This window comes from Mizuhopecten yessoensis, unplaced genomic scaffold (assembly GCF_002113885.1).
Source record: "Mizuhopecten yessoensis strain PY_sf001 unplaced genomic scaffold, ASM211388v2 scaffold10685, whole genome shotgun sequence".
Classification (NCBI taxonomy): domain Eukaryota; kingdom Metazoa; phylum Mollusca; class Bivalvia; order Pectinida; family Pectinidae; genus Mizuhopecten; species Mizuhopecten yessoensis.
The window spans coordinates 739255-756931 of NW_018408670.1; the positions used below are offsets into that span (position 1 = coordinate 739255).

The 17677-nt window shown below is 37.7% G+C and overlaps 1 protein-coding gene across 10 annotated transcripts in view; it reads right to left on the minus strand.

The window, feature by feature from the left end:
* LOC110461813 (ras-specific guanine nucleotide-releasing factor RalGPS1-like) overlaps positions 1–17677 on the minus strand; it is a 98552-nt gene that overhangs the window by 21077 nt on the left and 59798 nt on the right. For 8 of the 10 annotated variants that reach the window (XM_021515491.1, XM_021515490.1, XM_021515489.1 and 5 more), the window contains one exon: positions 7903–8035. In XM_021515491.1, coding sequence (XP_021371166.1) covers positions 7903–8035 — 133 coding nt within the window. Of the gene's footprint in view, positions 1–3120; positions 3632–7902; positions 8036–8818; positions 9132–17677 lie in introns of those variants that run through there. The other 2 variants (XM_021515494.1, XM_021515499.1) reach the window with 2 other exon arrangements.

The window sequence follows — 17677 nt, forward strand, 5'->3', positions numbered from 1 at the left end:
CCTAATCACTCCCACCTTTATATACTGTGATCCTTGTAGAGGAATGTGATGTATGGACATAAACTGTCAAGTATTTATCCCCGGTATAGGTGTGGGCAGATAACACAACAAAACACTTACACAATCTCTGTTATATTTGCCTTTAAAAGACTTTGTGACCTAAACTGAGTGAAAAAGTGAATATTTCTGATGAGTGGCTTAATGATATATATCCGTGAATTAACTGATTTTTTTCCTGACACATTTAATGATTTTAGAAAAAAGAGTGTGTAGTGTGTTTAACAGTAATACTTTGAGGAATATGTTATCTAAGCAGTTGACTGTCTAATAATTAAGTATCCATTCACTGGACGTCTTAATTATATTATAACCACATAGTCCCAGTGTAGCTATATATATAGGCATAACAGCTGATGTTGTCCCCTTTATTATCATTATCACTTACCCTGATCACCTATCCCCAATTAACTGGTCTACCTGAGGTATGTCAAGGTAAAGGTCAGTACTACAGGAACGCTCTACCTGAGGTATGTCAAGGCAAAGGTCAGAGCTACAGGGCATAAGTATGTACACAGTCGGCAATAACATGCACTATAAAGAAAAGGAATGATAATATGTACCTGTCCTTACACTCGGGTTAATCAGGTGAGAGCCCCTATACTTACAGCTAACCTATATAGGTATGTAAAGTATGCCAAAGACATTGTACATTATATCAGGAGGAATGTGTACCTACAGCCATCATACATCTACTATTCACCAACTAAGTACTCCCACATGAAGAACAATATGTAACTGTATGGTAATTGTCCGATATAATTACTCAGTCTATTACGTACTTGAATTAAAAATTCTAACACTTAGTGTTTTCATCATTAGAGTCAATTTGCACATATTATACTTGGCCGATTAGAATATATATATATGAAACACTCATTGGATGTTGATAACTATATATATACTTGTTTCCACATGATCGATAACTATATATATACTTGTTTCCACATAAATTATAAGATCTGGAAATATCATCATCAGGTGGCAGTAAATGATAGTGCTTAGCTGAAAGGTCAAAGGTTATATAAACTGTTTCCAGCAATATTTGCTCTAGTTTTGTCCTTTCTTCCATGCAATTTAACACAGATTATGTTTCTGTCTATCTATATAGCTGGCTGTCTATGGTATATAGGTACAATTGTACCTGATTGCTGGGAATTGATTAGTACCATTAAAGGTGTGCTAGAATTGTTTCATACCAAGTACATTGTACATGTAATTTGGGTATAGGTACCTAAAAATAGGATGTTTTGGTCCTATTTTCAAAGATAAAACATCTGATGAGTCTTAAGAGTGCATGGAATACACATGTACTGAACACAACAAGCAAATTACAGCGAAATCAAACTGACGAAAATATTTTTAAAGTATCAAAACAACTTGTGGCAGGACGGAAAGGTCTTAGTAAACTACTGAAATATCACGTTATCAAAACCACCATGTAATAAAACAGAAGTAACCCATGTTAAGGACTGTGATATATATATGGACTTCCAACCCCCTGTTAAAACTCAATGAGTCAATTATGGTATATAGTCGACACTGACCATCACCCAACATCATGCAGTTACAAATTCAGGCAGGGGTTGTACAAAATTAAAACGTATGATTAATTAGACATCCATCATCAGAAGCTATAAAGGCACAGAAGTACTGTGTAGTAACCATGAGTATCCTTTAGATCTGTCAGATTTAATGTCAATTTAAGACAAACAAAACATTGTAATAAATCAAGCTGTAAGGAACAGGATTAACATGACATAACACTCATCATCTATACATACATTTGATGATGACTTTGAGACACAAACAAGGTGGGAGAGATGTTATGATGTCATGATGACGTTACAACTGGTCATTATAATGCTGTACCTGATTGTTAGGATGTTGTTTCGGTACTAAAACTGCCATCAGCATGCAGTAAAAGATGATTTGATTACAGAACAATAAAACTCATCTGGCTCCTGCGTAAACAAACCAACCTGGCAGATGATGACTATAGGGGCTTAGGTTACCTGTAGATTAGGTGTGGAGGTAGCTGTGAGTGACAGGTTCTATCAGTACACCTGACAGGTACACTACCCTTCTCTGCTGAAATTGACCATTACGTAATTGGTCAGACTATCCTGACTGGACCAGGTAGAATCGCATGCACTTAATTAGTCAGGATCAAAGGTCAAATCACTTTTAATTCAATCAGTTAATGATGATCGAAACTCGTTTAAATAGTGATAACTATATACACGTGATTAGAACTGTGTTCACACCTTTAATTAGTATGACAATAAATGTAAGCGTTAACACATGTATAAGGATAAAATATGTGAGAATAATTCTACTGTCAATTAAGTGACATTAGGAAGCCATACACAAGTCGGTATGCTCCAGTAGACAACCAGGTCTCATTATCATATATATCATATTAACCTACACTAAAAATAGATATCTACTGTTGACATAGTTGAAATATCATTGACAATTCTGTAATGTTTTGGCAATAATCCACGACAATTAACAGTGAGTCACCAAACACATCTTTGATCTACGTGTTCACAAACAAACAACTCATTGCTATCGTAATACAATCTCTGATGAACAGAGTTTATAAACAGATCATTATATCAGCTGACATACAAATTCTACATATGATTCACAAGTTCATATGAACACATCAAATCAATATGTGACATTTTATCATTATACCTTAAAGTGATGCCTCGCATCATGTCCGAAATACTAACATTCCTGACTACTGAGAATGATTTACTATGACATCAAAACTAGACCACTGACATAACTAGACCTCTACCTTACTTAGTTAACAACTGAGTATTTTGTTAGATAAATCATAACGCAATAGCACGGAATTAGATTAGTTATCTAAGTCCGTGGCAATAGCTGTAAAATGGACAGGTATATGTATTGCAAGTTCTGAAGTTTGGTATCTGGTGTGAGCAAACACTGCAATATATAGCTTCTTTCTCAGACCCACCCCATCATGATCATGTATTAGACCACGATTGTGCTGGTAATATATATGTGTGAATAAAGTTGCATGCCTACCTCCATTTCGTCAACCTCCAGCCCCATGTGTAAGGCTCACACGTCCTCTGTCTTGTGTCTATATATTGTACAACCAGTTCAATCTGTATGCCCACAGAATATGGCTATCACACACGTAAATCCATGGCTTTTTTATCACACCTGCATTATTATCCACAAGAAAACAAGCTGGTCAAAGTCAGGTAATCCTTTGTCTAAACATTAGCCATATAGTTTGGAAGTCGTTAAAGCTCACCTACTCCCTTGGCTGGTCCACTTACTTGCCTGTGTACACACGAGGAGGCTTCAGGTAAACCTGTACAGGTACACCGATTGGGTGCGCTCACTCAGCCATGACCAACAAAACAGTCTATTTGGTATTAGCAGCAAAACACTTTTTGGATACATCAATGCAGCTACCCATTTTTTACGGTCACACAATTTCATGTTCAACTTTTTTTCCATCCAGATATTATGTTTTTCTGATACAAATATAAAATGTATAGAAACCTTCAAAATCTGGTCTACACCAGGAAAACACTGAAACACCTACATCTACTGGTGTTTACCTACATATACACAGATAGGAGGAGTACGTGGGTAGATCTCACACAGATGTGTGGGTATAATGAATGGACAGGGATGAGCTCTATATATAGATCAATCAGCTTTGGGAAGTATCCTGATGACCTTATCTTTAGCTCAACTAAAGCCACAACAGGCTAATCAAGGGTCTCCACTTACATCTGGGACCTGATGTCTGTCTCTAGATCTTTTGTTGGCTGATCATTTGAAGGCTTGATTTCAGGTCAAATGTGGAAGCTTTCAAGCTTTCCTTAATTTAAACAAAAGTGTAATGGCTAATATAATTTCATATTATGCTACAAAAAAATAATGTGAGAAATAAGTTTTCTCACTTATAATTATCCAAAATTTATAAAAATTATAAACCTTTGTATTATTTTTTCTATATGCCTTTTTTTTCATAATTGCATGTCTAAGACAAAAATTCAAAACAAGAGCCCACAGTGGGCCGGTACAGCTGACCTGGATTTTTTAATAATAAATAACTAAATATTAATACTAAATATTAATACTAGATATATTTCCCAATTCCATGGGTGAATTTACCCTTCCTTCATGAAATATCTCATTCCCTAATCCCAAGGATATACCATATCTGATTGAAATACAATCAATTAGTCACAAGGAGTATGAAGTTGTAAGNATTGGTAGCCTATGGATGCATGTCTCTATATGGCTCTTATATGTGTGTATATAGTTATAAAGTGAGGATATGGATTGATTTTAAGTCAAAAAGCACTGAGCTAGTACACCAGAAATTGCTCTTGTAGAATATTCAAACACCAACCGTCACATCAGTTTCAAAATTTTGCCTTCAGAGTCACAAAAACGTTTTAAAAAGGAATCTTATATTTTTGAACATGCGTACCATATCAATTTTCACTGGTGTGAAACACATTTACAATAGTGAAAATGTTCAGACCCATTCATGATATAATAAATATTCTCATTGAACAACCATTAAATGTTCTCTATCTCCAACAACAAGAGATTTTTAAGACTCCACAGTGTTTAAAAACGGATCAGTAAAGAAGTGTTTTATACGACACCTAAGTGAGAGGTCAGTCATTGGTCATTCGGCTAGCTCTGCCAACAACAACTGTCAATAATTATACAATGCACACAGTGGCTAATGGCATTTTAAAATTGCAGCTGACATATTTAAACCTACCAGGTAACTATATCCTGCCCTCACTAGATGTAAGCTGTAGTACAGAACTGAATGAGCCTGTAACAATTCTATGTATCCCAAGGTCACACATACCCCAAGATCACCTCCAGGCAAGGCCCACTGTTATTTAAAGCCTGGTCCTGCCTTATACTTACCACCAATTGTTATACAATGGATTAGGAGTTGTCAACAAGTACAGCATGTGGTCAAAAGTTCACGGCTGTATTCATATTAACATTTAATACACGTGGAAAGATTATGTAACAAGCAAATATTAAAAATTTGAAACTATATATACTGGTAACTCGATAAAACATGAACAGGACAGAAATATTTACAGATCACAAAAAAAGCTGTTATACAATTGTTCACCGCGGGGAAACTTTGTTAGGCCAGCATCTGTCACGTTTAACAGATCAGTGCCAGACTTTGTATTCCACAGATCCCATTATATCTCACACAACATCTGTAACACTTTATACTTGGAGTATGATTATGACACAAGATATTGTGACACTGATGGGGTCACTGGTCACTTAGGTAACAGCTTAGAGTGCTGGTATTATCTACATCATCTCCTATAACCCTTCAATTGTTGTCCGGCCACTCGAGGTCATTTTCTGTTCACCCTCTGTTTAAAGATCATTAGGCCACTATCAACATCATCATTGCCTCCAACCCTTTAGGTTGTACTCAAAGTGTATAGGTAAACGTGTTTAGGCATTCTGTATTCCTAAAACAGTTTCTTTGAAGACAGGAAACTTGCGCTGTATTTTTGTCCCTGAGGCCAACACTTGTTGCCTTTCACCTTTGTCAATTATGTACAATCAAGTTTACACTCATAACTGGTTTTTGAATCATTTGTTTGATCATCATTCTCATCTTTAAATTATGTGATGGCCGGGGCAGACACTGTGATTTTGTTTACAATGTTATTGGTGTAGTCATCTCGACAATCTTCCCCACCATGTTACTATGGTTTTCCATAAAATAATATTTACAACACTACCATTTTTCCATTAGTATTAAGCATTATGACATCTATATAATGTTACATCATTATAATGTTTTAGTTGCTCATCCTTATAATATGTTGCTTTTTTATTAGCTCTTACAATTTCTTACTTTGTCCATCTTTGTAATGTTACTTTGTCAATCCTTGTAATGTTACTTTGTCAATCCTTGTAATGTTACTTTGTCCATCCTTGTAATGTTACTTTGTCCATCATTATAATGTTTTAGTTTCCCCATCCTTATAATATGTTGCTTTGTTATTTCTAACAATGTCTACTTTGTCCATTCCCATAATTATAATGTTACTTTGTCCATCTTTAATATCTTACTGTGTCTTTACCAACAAATCCTTTTGTTAATTACAGACTCTGTGAATATATCAGTCATTGATCACTGCAGATACCCTGTGTATTTACTTTTATCACACCTGATGGTGTGGTTATCTAGGTATTGGATCTCTTCTGCAGGTGCTTCAGTTCATATTCAAACTTAACAACCAGCAACAGACAAATAAAGAAATTTAACCTAGGCTGACCACAGGCAATTTTATCTTCCACAATGACGACTCGGGACACTTTTCACCTGTCGAGTTTCACTCGGGTCATTGGTTCTGCCTGTCCTATCTCGTTACCTTAGGTATATGTCATATCTCCAGTTAATTAACACACTTAATGACAAACCCTTAGGTTATACATCAACCTTGGGACACTATATCTGTGAGCTGGACATTAAACTGTAACCTGAGCATCAAACAGCTGTAATAGTCTGACCATTGACTATGCATACAGGTCCAAGTTTACCATTCTATTGTCTTAGCTAGTCCACATGCCTGGTCAGCATACAAGCAATACAAACACTTTTATATTAATATCACTACATCTTATCAATTCATGCAGGCACAGGCTGTTGTTAAAATAAAGTTGAAGAAAGCTACTGATCAGGGTGAAATTATTGAAGAGAGGCCAAGGAAGTGATGCTGTAACTAATAAATTGTAACAGTAATTATGTTAGCATTGGGGCTGTCAGTTGTTAGACAAAGGATGGAGGAAGTGACCACTAGTATTGCCCTTGACACACATGTCCAATTTCTGGGTACTTCAGGGATTGTCTTGACACCAAACATCTATAAGGAGGGTTGCCCAGTCAATAACCACCAATATATTGACACTAACTGCCTTACTTGAGGAAGCTATGCCATTAGGTAGAGTGATGCTCAAAGATAAATACGGAAGGGCATATTTCAGGTTTACTGAGATTGTAATTCAACTGCATGACTATACGAAAGAATGAACATCTACATCATGATCCACACTCCATCAAACAGCCCCAAAACCAACTAAATGATACAGAATTACTATATCCACAAATAAATAGATAACATTGAAATATGAATGTTGTCAACAATGCAATCATTAGGAACACTTTTTAACTTACTGAGATTCACTATAGATGAAGCTTGTAGCTATCTCAGATTACATTGACCTTATATATCACCACATATCTTCTTGTACCGTATAATAACAGGTACATAAGGTAATCAGGACCATCCTATTAGGTATGAACCTGCAGGTATATACTGACACATACTTTGGAATCTGTTTGTAGCTGATTTATATGCATGGCTTTAGTGGTCATTTTAAGGTCACCAGTAAGGTCAGTGCAACATTCCTCAGCAATCAGTTAGCTTCAGGCCTGTTAACACTCACTGACCAGTCACTTGCTAGGTATGGTCACTCATCATATTATCCTCATCAGGCCAGCATGGTAATATATGTCATGTGTGAATGCATTGGCTACTTATATTGACACTGTAGACTGCTGCTGATGTACCCTACCACTGTAAACACAGATCCCTGGACTCCACAGGCTCTGTCACTAGCAAACATTGATGAACACATAAGAGGAAGTGGTCACTGACAGGAATATTATATTCTTTAAAAGAACACAAAAGAGAAGTGTCGAAATAAGTCAAATTCAGAATGCAATTCTGTGAAAAATTTGGTATTGAATTTTGTATGTGGTTGTGTACTTACATCAGCGAAGGAGGACTGTGGTGTGACAAACTCACAGCTGCTGTCACTCTCCAGGGGCTTCCCCAGCGACTTAGAGTCAGGGTCATCAGGCGTGAGGATACGGTGGGGGATGTTCATCTTACTGCTGTCCCACCTACAACAAGGAAAATGTTTCATGTATAAATTGCACAAAGGGGCTTTAACTCTTGCATACCGAATTTGGTGATTGTAGCTGACACTGAGATCATAGGATATACACATGCAGTGAATAAGGGGCCATAACTCTTTATAATATATCATACTAAGGCAAGAGACTCGATTTTAGTTTGTAATATTCTGCATCCCAAGAGGAATGTAAACATGGACAAATTTTGCAATTGTAGGTGACATGGACAAATTTTGCAATTGTAGGTGACATGAAATATATGTTGGACAAAGTGACATAATATATGACTGACACGAGGCGTGCTAGCTAGTCCTCTCCATTTTAAGCTCAGTCTATTAAGACACAGGTAGAAATATTGATATGAATCGGGAACATGAGCAGAGTATATCTATAGCAGCATCCTGGCACACATGTTATCAGAGTTTTGCTGGCTGTCAGAATCTGAAGGGAGCCAGTGTTGTGTGTACCACCCTCCAGACCTCCACAATGTTGACACATCCACTGTATCAATTCTATCAGTGGCACAGACAACCTAGCTTTTACTGACACGACTGTTACTGTATATGCCTATAGTACTTTTCTTTACATGCATGTTGAAGTCAAATGTCATTTTCTTCTCGAAACCCAACAATGATATATGATGTTTTTATCATGGATCAATTCATTTGATGTAATATTGCCCATCCTAGCTGTACATAACCTCGAATTAGGTTAAAGAATAATCGCTGCTTAACTAACTTATCAACCTCAGTATAAGTAGGATGGGATTACCTGAAGGCCTTGTTAGTATAACAGTTGTCAGATTCTACCTCCGCCATACTTCCTTTCAGTTCTGGCAATAGTCCAGTCAGACAATTCAACAATTTAACCCATACTTATAATACGAAACAGAAACAACAGGTACTCCAAGTTTCCTGTATTAGCATCCAACATTGACGGAGCTGTGATCACTACAGGTTGTGGCCTCAGGGTAATGTCACATGACTCGCCCAACCTCTACAAACACTATAGTATATCCTCCACATGAAGCAATCCTAAACACAATTTACTCCAGAGACACCTGTAATAGTTCAGCCAAATCACTGTTATATATACCTGCCGACTAACACTATATACTCCAGAGACACCTGTAATTGACTTGTCCGATTACAGTTGATATGCAGACCAACAGGTGTATAAACACAGGTGAGACAACCGAGTGCACTGACATTCTGATACAGTAATAATATATGATCAGGCTGACCATCCTACAAGTACACATCACTATTTACTTATACACAGCTGGTAAATGTTCTTCAAATGTGAACAAATTTATCAAGGATGTACATAATTAGAGAATGGAAAGAAGGGGGAAACCTAAGTTAAGGCCCGGTCACAACCCACCGTGCATGTTTTTAGTACGTACGTTTTTTGGGGAGGCCAAACGGGGGGGGAGTGGCAATCGCAGGGAGAGAGTACGTCAATGCACGTCACTCGCACGGTTGCGCGAGGTGTAAGTACGAGGCCCGCATGCCACGCCTGGCCGTGAGCGGTTGCGTGCATCGTACGTTGCACACGTGGTAAGTGAGTTGTACGTGCTTACAACTTGCTTACAACGTACGATCTCCGTGCAATTGCCACGTTATCATACGGAGGCCGTCCTTACACGTACGTGCTAAGTGCGCCATCCGTAGAGCAAGTGACCATGGGATTTTTTTTAAAAGACTCACGGAGTCAGTGCGTTGTGCGCTCATTGACTGTAGAAGGCACATGCGTCACCCGTACTGGGGTGAATCCGTAGCCCAACCGCAGCGAAAGTTCCTCATGCACTTATAGTGCTACCGTGTGTCTGCATGCTCCCAAATCCGTACTGAGGCGGTACTCACCACGTACGGATCCCCAAATTTTGCCCACGTTTTTGCAAGTAGACAGCACGCACTTGCAAGTACGGCGGGTTGGGACCACAGCTTTAAAGGGGACACATACATACTTCACCCCATAAGAAACTTTGACATTTTTAGATGATTTTTTGTTTGTTTCAGAACAATTAAGGAATTTAAATATCATGGGAAAAAACAGTAAAAAGGAGGGAATCATCTGAAACAAGAATCCCTGCTTTATTAACGTTTCAGGTGAAACTATCTTGAATACAAAGAACAATAGACAATACCTTAAACTTAAAAATACATTGATTATAAGTTATATACCAAAAAATATATATATATAATAACATTATAAGTTATTTCCTTTTGTGTTAATTCCCTTTTTTCTAAACTAAAAAACATTTACCGTATGAAGGTGTGAGAAGGCTACTCTATACAGCACCATTAAACATCTTGATATCGCAGCTCTCCCAAGTGCAAATCCATTTAAAATCCTACTTAAAGGAATTTCATCAAACAGCTTTCACATTATCAGCATCAAAATTGAGCACTTCACGTTAAAATACTAATCATATTTAAGTGCTAGGGAATGAATATGACAACTGGTGACATTTGAAATGACCCAAATTAGTGAAATTACAAGTGAAATTACCGTTTTAGTTCTGACATCTACATCTGTGAGATGTCAAAGCTATAATCACAGTGGTATAACTCTGATGGTCGTGTTAATAGAACTTTGTTTATTATTACCTCTACACTACACTGTGTCTGTGTGTGTGTGTGTGTGTATATATTTATGCTTTTAGACCAAAAAACACTCAAGTAGAGCTACTAGCATTCTCCCAAAATACGAAAACATCAGCTACATTCAAACATAAAAATATATAAGTAAATAATGTTATAATATCAGTGTGAAGAGTATGGAATAACTTAATCATTAATGTCTGATAGTGATCTTGCTAAAATCTGCAGCAATACATCGCACAAGAATCACGCAACAATGCCTCATCTTACCAAAAATCTTACATCTATATATCCCTTAACTCCCCCAAATTTGATACATACTTCGACCCTGCTCCACAGGATCGATGCCACATATACCCATCCCCTCAAGACTCATACAGTATATATCTCTTTAAATATACCCTCCACAATATTCACACACACAGCATCCCCTTACAGAATATAGTGCTACATATATTATACTTTTTGGCAGTCACAAAAACTGCATCATAAACTAATTAAAGTCATTATGTGCGAATCCCTGTGACAAGTTGATGGGTAATGATGGAAAAGTAAACTTGACATTGGAGATATCTGGTGTAAGTAAACACTGTGGTGATAACTCTATACAGTTTTACAGAAGATACCAGGATACCTGATCAGGACACATATCCCCCCTCCCAATATGAATTTTGTAGGTTAGTTTTGGCTAAATCAGACAGATTTTAAAATATTACAGATTTTTGTTGTTCAAGTCTCTCCCATTAAGGTGTGGCAGGCCATGTTATATGGTGGTAAAAACACAACATTCCTGTTAGATAAGAATGTCCACTTTATCAGTTGCCCAACCTAATACTGGTCTATGAGGGGGGCTCTGTACACACTCAGACTGACCCGCAGTCCCTTATCACCAGACACCATTATATATAACATATATCTTTGACCTGATACCAGACTGAGGATGGCACTGACCTGAGCATTACAGACAGCTGAATCAAGCTGATATTGGATCATACAGAGAATGGCTTCCAATTCATAAAACATTATCATGCTTTTCTTGTCATAAACAATTAGCAAGAAGCCCTGGCAGTAGATACGTATTACTGATCTGTTAATACCTAATGGTGTTGGCAACAATAAAGTTATAGAGGAAATGATAATTTAAATAAATTGAGAGACTAAATATATTGCAATCATTTTAGATTTATAACTTTGACTGGTAGTGTTGAACGGCTGTTAAACGATGACGTAGGTGGTCACGTGGTCAGTTTTGAAAGTATATATCGTTGAATACATTATGTAACTAGTCAGAAAATAGTCATCCTAGCAAGGAACCAATGTTAGCATCTATGGGCCGAATTTTCTGAGTAGATAAGTCAATCATATACACAACCTTAGCTTTTAACAGCCGTTCAACACTACCATTCAAATATCATTACTCTATTCAAATGTTTCATAAAAAGGAACATATATTAAAATTTAGTGTTTTTTGTTGAACCGATGTTTAGTCAGTCCCCGTGGCTTGCCTAGTAATGGGAATTAGCTGGTATTCCATGATCAATGATTGCATATGATCGGTTGATTTAATTTAATCAAATGATTAAGAAGGCATACACAATACTCAAATTTGTAAAAGGAATGCCCAAGGCAAACATTTGTGTGAAGTTCCATGAAAATCACTCCTGAAGTATCATAATGGCCACTTCAGTAATGACAAAAGGTGTATTATATATGACAGCATTATTTATTCCATATAACACACCATTCTGTATATAAGGACGCAGAAGAATGACAGTATAATCTAAACAATTCCACATAGAATCTATTATTAATTCAATAACCCTGGAATGTTTATAAGGCTTCCACATCTGGATGGTGAAACATAAAGAAGTGGCTTCACCTTGTTAGACCAGGTGTGTCAGTGATCCTTTATGCTTCGTTAACGACTATCTCTCACCTTGTTTAAACACCACCATAACAATGCTGAGATGAAAGGCAGTGATATCTCATTGTTTAGTCATGTTGTTAACACAGTCCAATGTGTTGACTTAGGTAATAGGATTGTGACACCATTTCTCAGTAAATTTTTTTTCAAATTTTGTAGTTATATTGCTATGAAATAAAGAAAAACTTCTGCCACCAAAAAAATATAGATTGGCAGAATTTTAAGGATTATAAATGGAAACTTATGTAAAAGGGAGTGAATTTTGAAAAAAAAATGAGACAATTTTTTGCAAAATTATCATGTCAATAAAAATGATACTGCCATAGATTAGTATTGCATTAATGTATATCTATTTAATAAATGCTAAAATTGTGTAAAATAAATTATCTATAAACGATTAAAAAGTGACGACACTTTATAATAAAACCATAATGACATAGCAATTGAATGGACGAGTTATCTTTCTTGAAAAACTTCACAGTAGTGAAATAGGTAGCCGGTTTTCCTAAAGTAAAGAAAAATGGACAAATTTGACTCATTGATAAAAAAACAACTGAATTAATGCCTGGATTGCTTAGAAATACTTTAATATTGAGAGAACACACTGTTCTCTCAATAATAAACATACAATATTCATCAGTTTAATATTAAACATTAGAATATGCGGAAACTGTGATACTGTCTCCCTACATTGGATTTTCAACTAGGGATGTACTTCCTATTTCCGTTTATCAATACACTCCTATGTAGGCGCAGATTTAGGGGGGGCACACCTGGCCCCCCCTTTTGGCAGCGGACTGACCTTATCCGGGCCGGCCCGAAATGGTCTGATCGGCGGGGAATGGGAACATATTAACATTTTAAAATGCATCAAATAATGCACGGAGCTTGTATAAAAAAAAATCTGGGACTATGCCCCACACATCCCATACGGGTTGCAACTTGCAGCGCTCGGCGGAAATATACTAGCATAAGTACTATATTTTCTATATTAAAACAATACTTGTTGGCATCGCTACGCTCGTCTACTTTGTATCTTGACGCTAAAGTGTTTTATTTTTTATTTTACCACCTCCGCAAAACCCCAAGTTGCAACTTGCAGCGCTCGGCGGAAATATACTAGCATAAGTTGCATAATTATATTATTGACAGCTCGTTATAGATGATCTGAAAATTAATGCTTTTTATTGTAACCTTCCTAACCGCCCGGGCGATATTAATCATATCATTATACAAGAGCGATAAAGTTTTTTTTCGGCTGACAATATTATGTATAATCGACTAAACATATCCATTCGATTATTTTGGTATTATATATATTGTTGGAACTGTTTAACTATCTTGTATGTACAACATCATATCTCAATGTGGTACTTATAGCTTACCATCGTGTACGTACAAAAAAGTATCTTCACACAGCATACTGTTGTGTACGTAGTAATAAGTTGTACGTACCAGATGATATGCTGTACTTACAAGTATGATCATTTTAAATTAAATTTAAAGGTGACGCGTATGTGCCTCCTAAGTTGTACCATTTTAACCAGATAGCTTAGCAAATGTACCACTGTTGGTAATATGCACGCTCTTACATGAGTTAATCAGCGTGGACATTTCAGATATATCATTGTCTACACTAGTGAATTAGTCAACAATTATAAAACCCGAGACTATATAGCTAGTGGCCTTGGGTGTCGCACTGATTTGAACTTATCTGTTTGTTTAGCAACTTAGTGATGCCATGAGTAACTCATTAATTAATCAGCAACGATGTTATGGTGTTATTTGTTCTTTTGTACGACAAACTATCACATGAAGAACTGTACTGTAGGTACAATGTCTGAATAGACTAGATATTGTGCGTCCCTACATTTTTTTTTTGAAGGTGGACCTCTCGTATCCCCCTTGCGGGCGGGACGCCAAATTAGGTAATAATGAACATGCCCCCTGTGAATTCATACATTTGTCATCAGCAGGTTGCCCCTATAATAATACCATCCGACTTCTAAAACACGCTGTTGATAGAGAATTTGAACCGAAACTTTAATTTTCTTTCCAGTACACAAAAAAGTCTTTGGGCCATACTTAAAATATGTTTTTTTCTCCTTGTTAATTAAACATAAAAGCAATCCTCAGAACATGGGAAATCGTTGTTAAGACGTTCTAGAAAACACATTTTTTGGGGGGAAGACCCCCTCCCGTACCCTCCCTCTCCTCACGCTACGCTCGGGCTGCTGCCTACCGCAGCACACCGTTGAATATTGAGAAAAATTTCTCGGCCACTCATTTTAGGAAATCCTGGATCCGCCCCTGCTATGACCTTAAGCCACCTGTCCAATCAATATCAGGTTAACTCCATACATATCCTTTGCAAATGATCATGTTTGCAGGATTTTTTTTTATTTGTTCCTCAAACAGTCTGAACAGAACATTTTTAAATATAAGGACATTACCATATAAGAGAAATTGTATGAAAAATATTTAAGTTCATCTTTTATTAAACGTGAAAAAATAAACTACATCATTTTAAGGTATTCAAATAATAAGAATTAAAATTGAAGGATGTATCTATATCTTTTACTCATATCTAGGCATCAGCTACCGTTCACTTGTCATCATCTGACCATTGAGACAGGTAAAAATCGGTCACTTAGAAAATGTTTTTAGCTCTCTCTCTAGCTACCCCGTAATGACACAGAACATCACCTATTTGTCTGTGTTTACCAGGTGACTTGCCTACAAATTAAAGTGATATATTCACAGGTTGACCTAGTTTTGTCTGTATTGGGGACAGTCTGACCCACGGCCAGGGCACTTACAATCTGTCATACATCTCCATCAACCAGCTATCTCACAAACAATCATCAGCCAAGATGTGTAATAAAAGGATCCAGCAGGGACCCCACTGTATGATGAAGGGTCAATGAGGGATCCCCCTGTATGATGAAGGGTTCATCAGGAATCCCCCTGTATGATGAAGAGTTCATCAGGAATCCCCGCGATGATGAAGTGTTCATCAGGAATCCCCCTGTATGATGAAGGGATCATCATAAATCCCCTTGTATACTAAAGGGTTCATCAGGAATTCCCCTGTATGATGAAGGGTCCATCAGGAATCCCCCTGTAAGATGTGTTATCCATCAGGAATCCCCCTGTATGATGAAGGGTCTATCAGGAATTCCCATGTAAGATGTGTTAGCCATCAGTCTGGAATCCCCCTGTATGATGAAGGGTTCATCAGGAATCCCCCTGTATGATGAAGGGTCAATCAGGAATCCCCCTGTATGATGAAGGGTCCATCAGGAATCCCCCTATATGATGAAGGGTCCATCAGGAATTCCCCTGTATGATGAAGGGATCATCATAAATCCCCTTGTATACTGAAGGGTTCATCAGGAATTCTCCTGTATGATGAAGGGTCCATCAGGAATCCCCCTGTAAGATGTGTTATCCATCAGGAATCCCCCTGTAAGATGTGTTATCCATCAGGAATCCCCCTGTATGATGAAGGGTCAATCAGGGATCCCCCTGTATGACGAAGGGTTCATCAGGAAACCCCATGTAAGATGTGTTATCCATCAGGAATCCCCCTGTATGATGAAGGGTTCATCAGGAATCCCCCTGTATGATGAAGGGTCAATCAGGAATCCCCCTGTATGATGAAGGGTTCATCAGGAAACCCCATGTAAGATGTGTTATCCATCAGGAATCCCCCTGTATGATGAAGGGTTCATCAGGAATCCCCCTGTATGATGAAGGGTCAATCAGGAATCCCCCTGTAAGATGTGTTATCCATCAGGAATCCCCCTGTATGATGAGGGGTCAATCAGGAATCCTCCTGTATGATAAAGGGTTCATCAAGAATCCTCCTGTATGATGTATTATCCATCCGGAAACCCCCTGTATGACGAAGGGTTCATCAGAAATCCCCCTGTAAGATGTGTTATCCATCAGGAATCCCCCTGTATGATGAAGGGTTCATCAGGAATCCCCCTGAATGATGAAGGGTTCATCAGTAATCCCCCTGTATGATGAAGGGTCCATCAGGGATCCTCCTGTATGATGAAGGGTCCATCAGGAATCCCCCTGTATGATGAAGGGTTCATCAGGAATCCCCCTGTATGATGAAGGGTTCATCAAGAATCCCCCTGTATGATGAAGTGTCCATCAGGGATCCTCCTGTATGATGAAGGGTCCATCAGGAATCCTCTTGTATGATGAAGGGTCCATCAGGTATCCTCCTGTATGATGAAGGGTTCATCAGGAATCCCCCTGTAAGATGTGTTATCCATCAGGAATCCCCCTGTAAGATGTGTTATCCATCAGGAATCCCTCTGTATGATGAAGGGTTCAGCAGGAATTCCCATGTATGATGTATTATATCCATCAGGAATCCCCCTGTATGATGAAGGGTCCATCAGGGATCCTCCTGTATGATGAAGGGTCCATCAGGAATCCCCCTGTAAGATGTGTTATCCATCAGGAATCCCCCTGTAAGATGTGTTATCCATCAGGAATCCCCCTGTATGATCCAGGATGAGGATAACACAAACCAATACATAAAACAACATATGTTTGGTAGCACATACAACTATAATATATAAGGGGGAAAATAAACAAACTAACATACAAGTAACAGAAGCAAGATTCATCATTATAACTAGGTGATGGCGAGTCAGAAATGAAGTAGTAACAGCTGATCAGAGGAGAAAATTGACAGTCTCTTATTAATGCCATGGTAGTTAGATGTTGTTTCCCTGTAATCAGCAAAGATATGGCCCCCTACAGGTTTTGAGAAAGAATTTGCCAGCTGCAGCCCACTGCATTCATGATCACATGATTGGACTAACAAAGTGCCAAATAGAAAATCAGTGGTTCATTCTTATAGGGACACAGATGTTTAAGGGACCAGAACTGAACTGCTGTACTTATAGCAACACTTAGATTCTCCATTGTTTATTAACTCTTTAATGGTAACAGTACCCTGTTGTTTCTCTGTATAGTTAGTTACACATCACTGGTAACAATACCCTGTTGTTTCCCTGTATAGTTAGTTATACATCACTGGTAACAGTACCCTGTTGTTTCCCTGTATAGTTA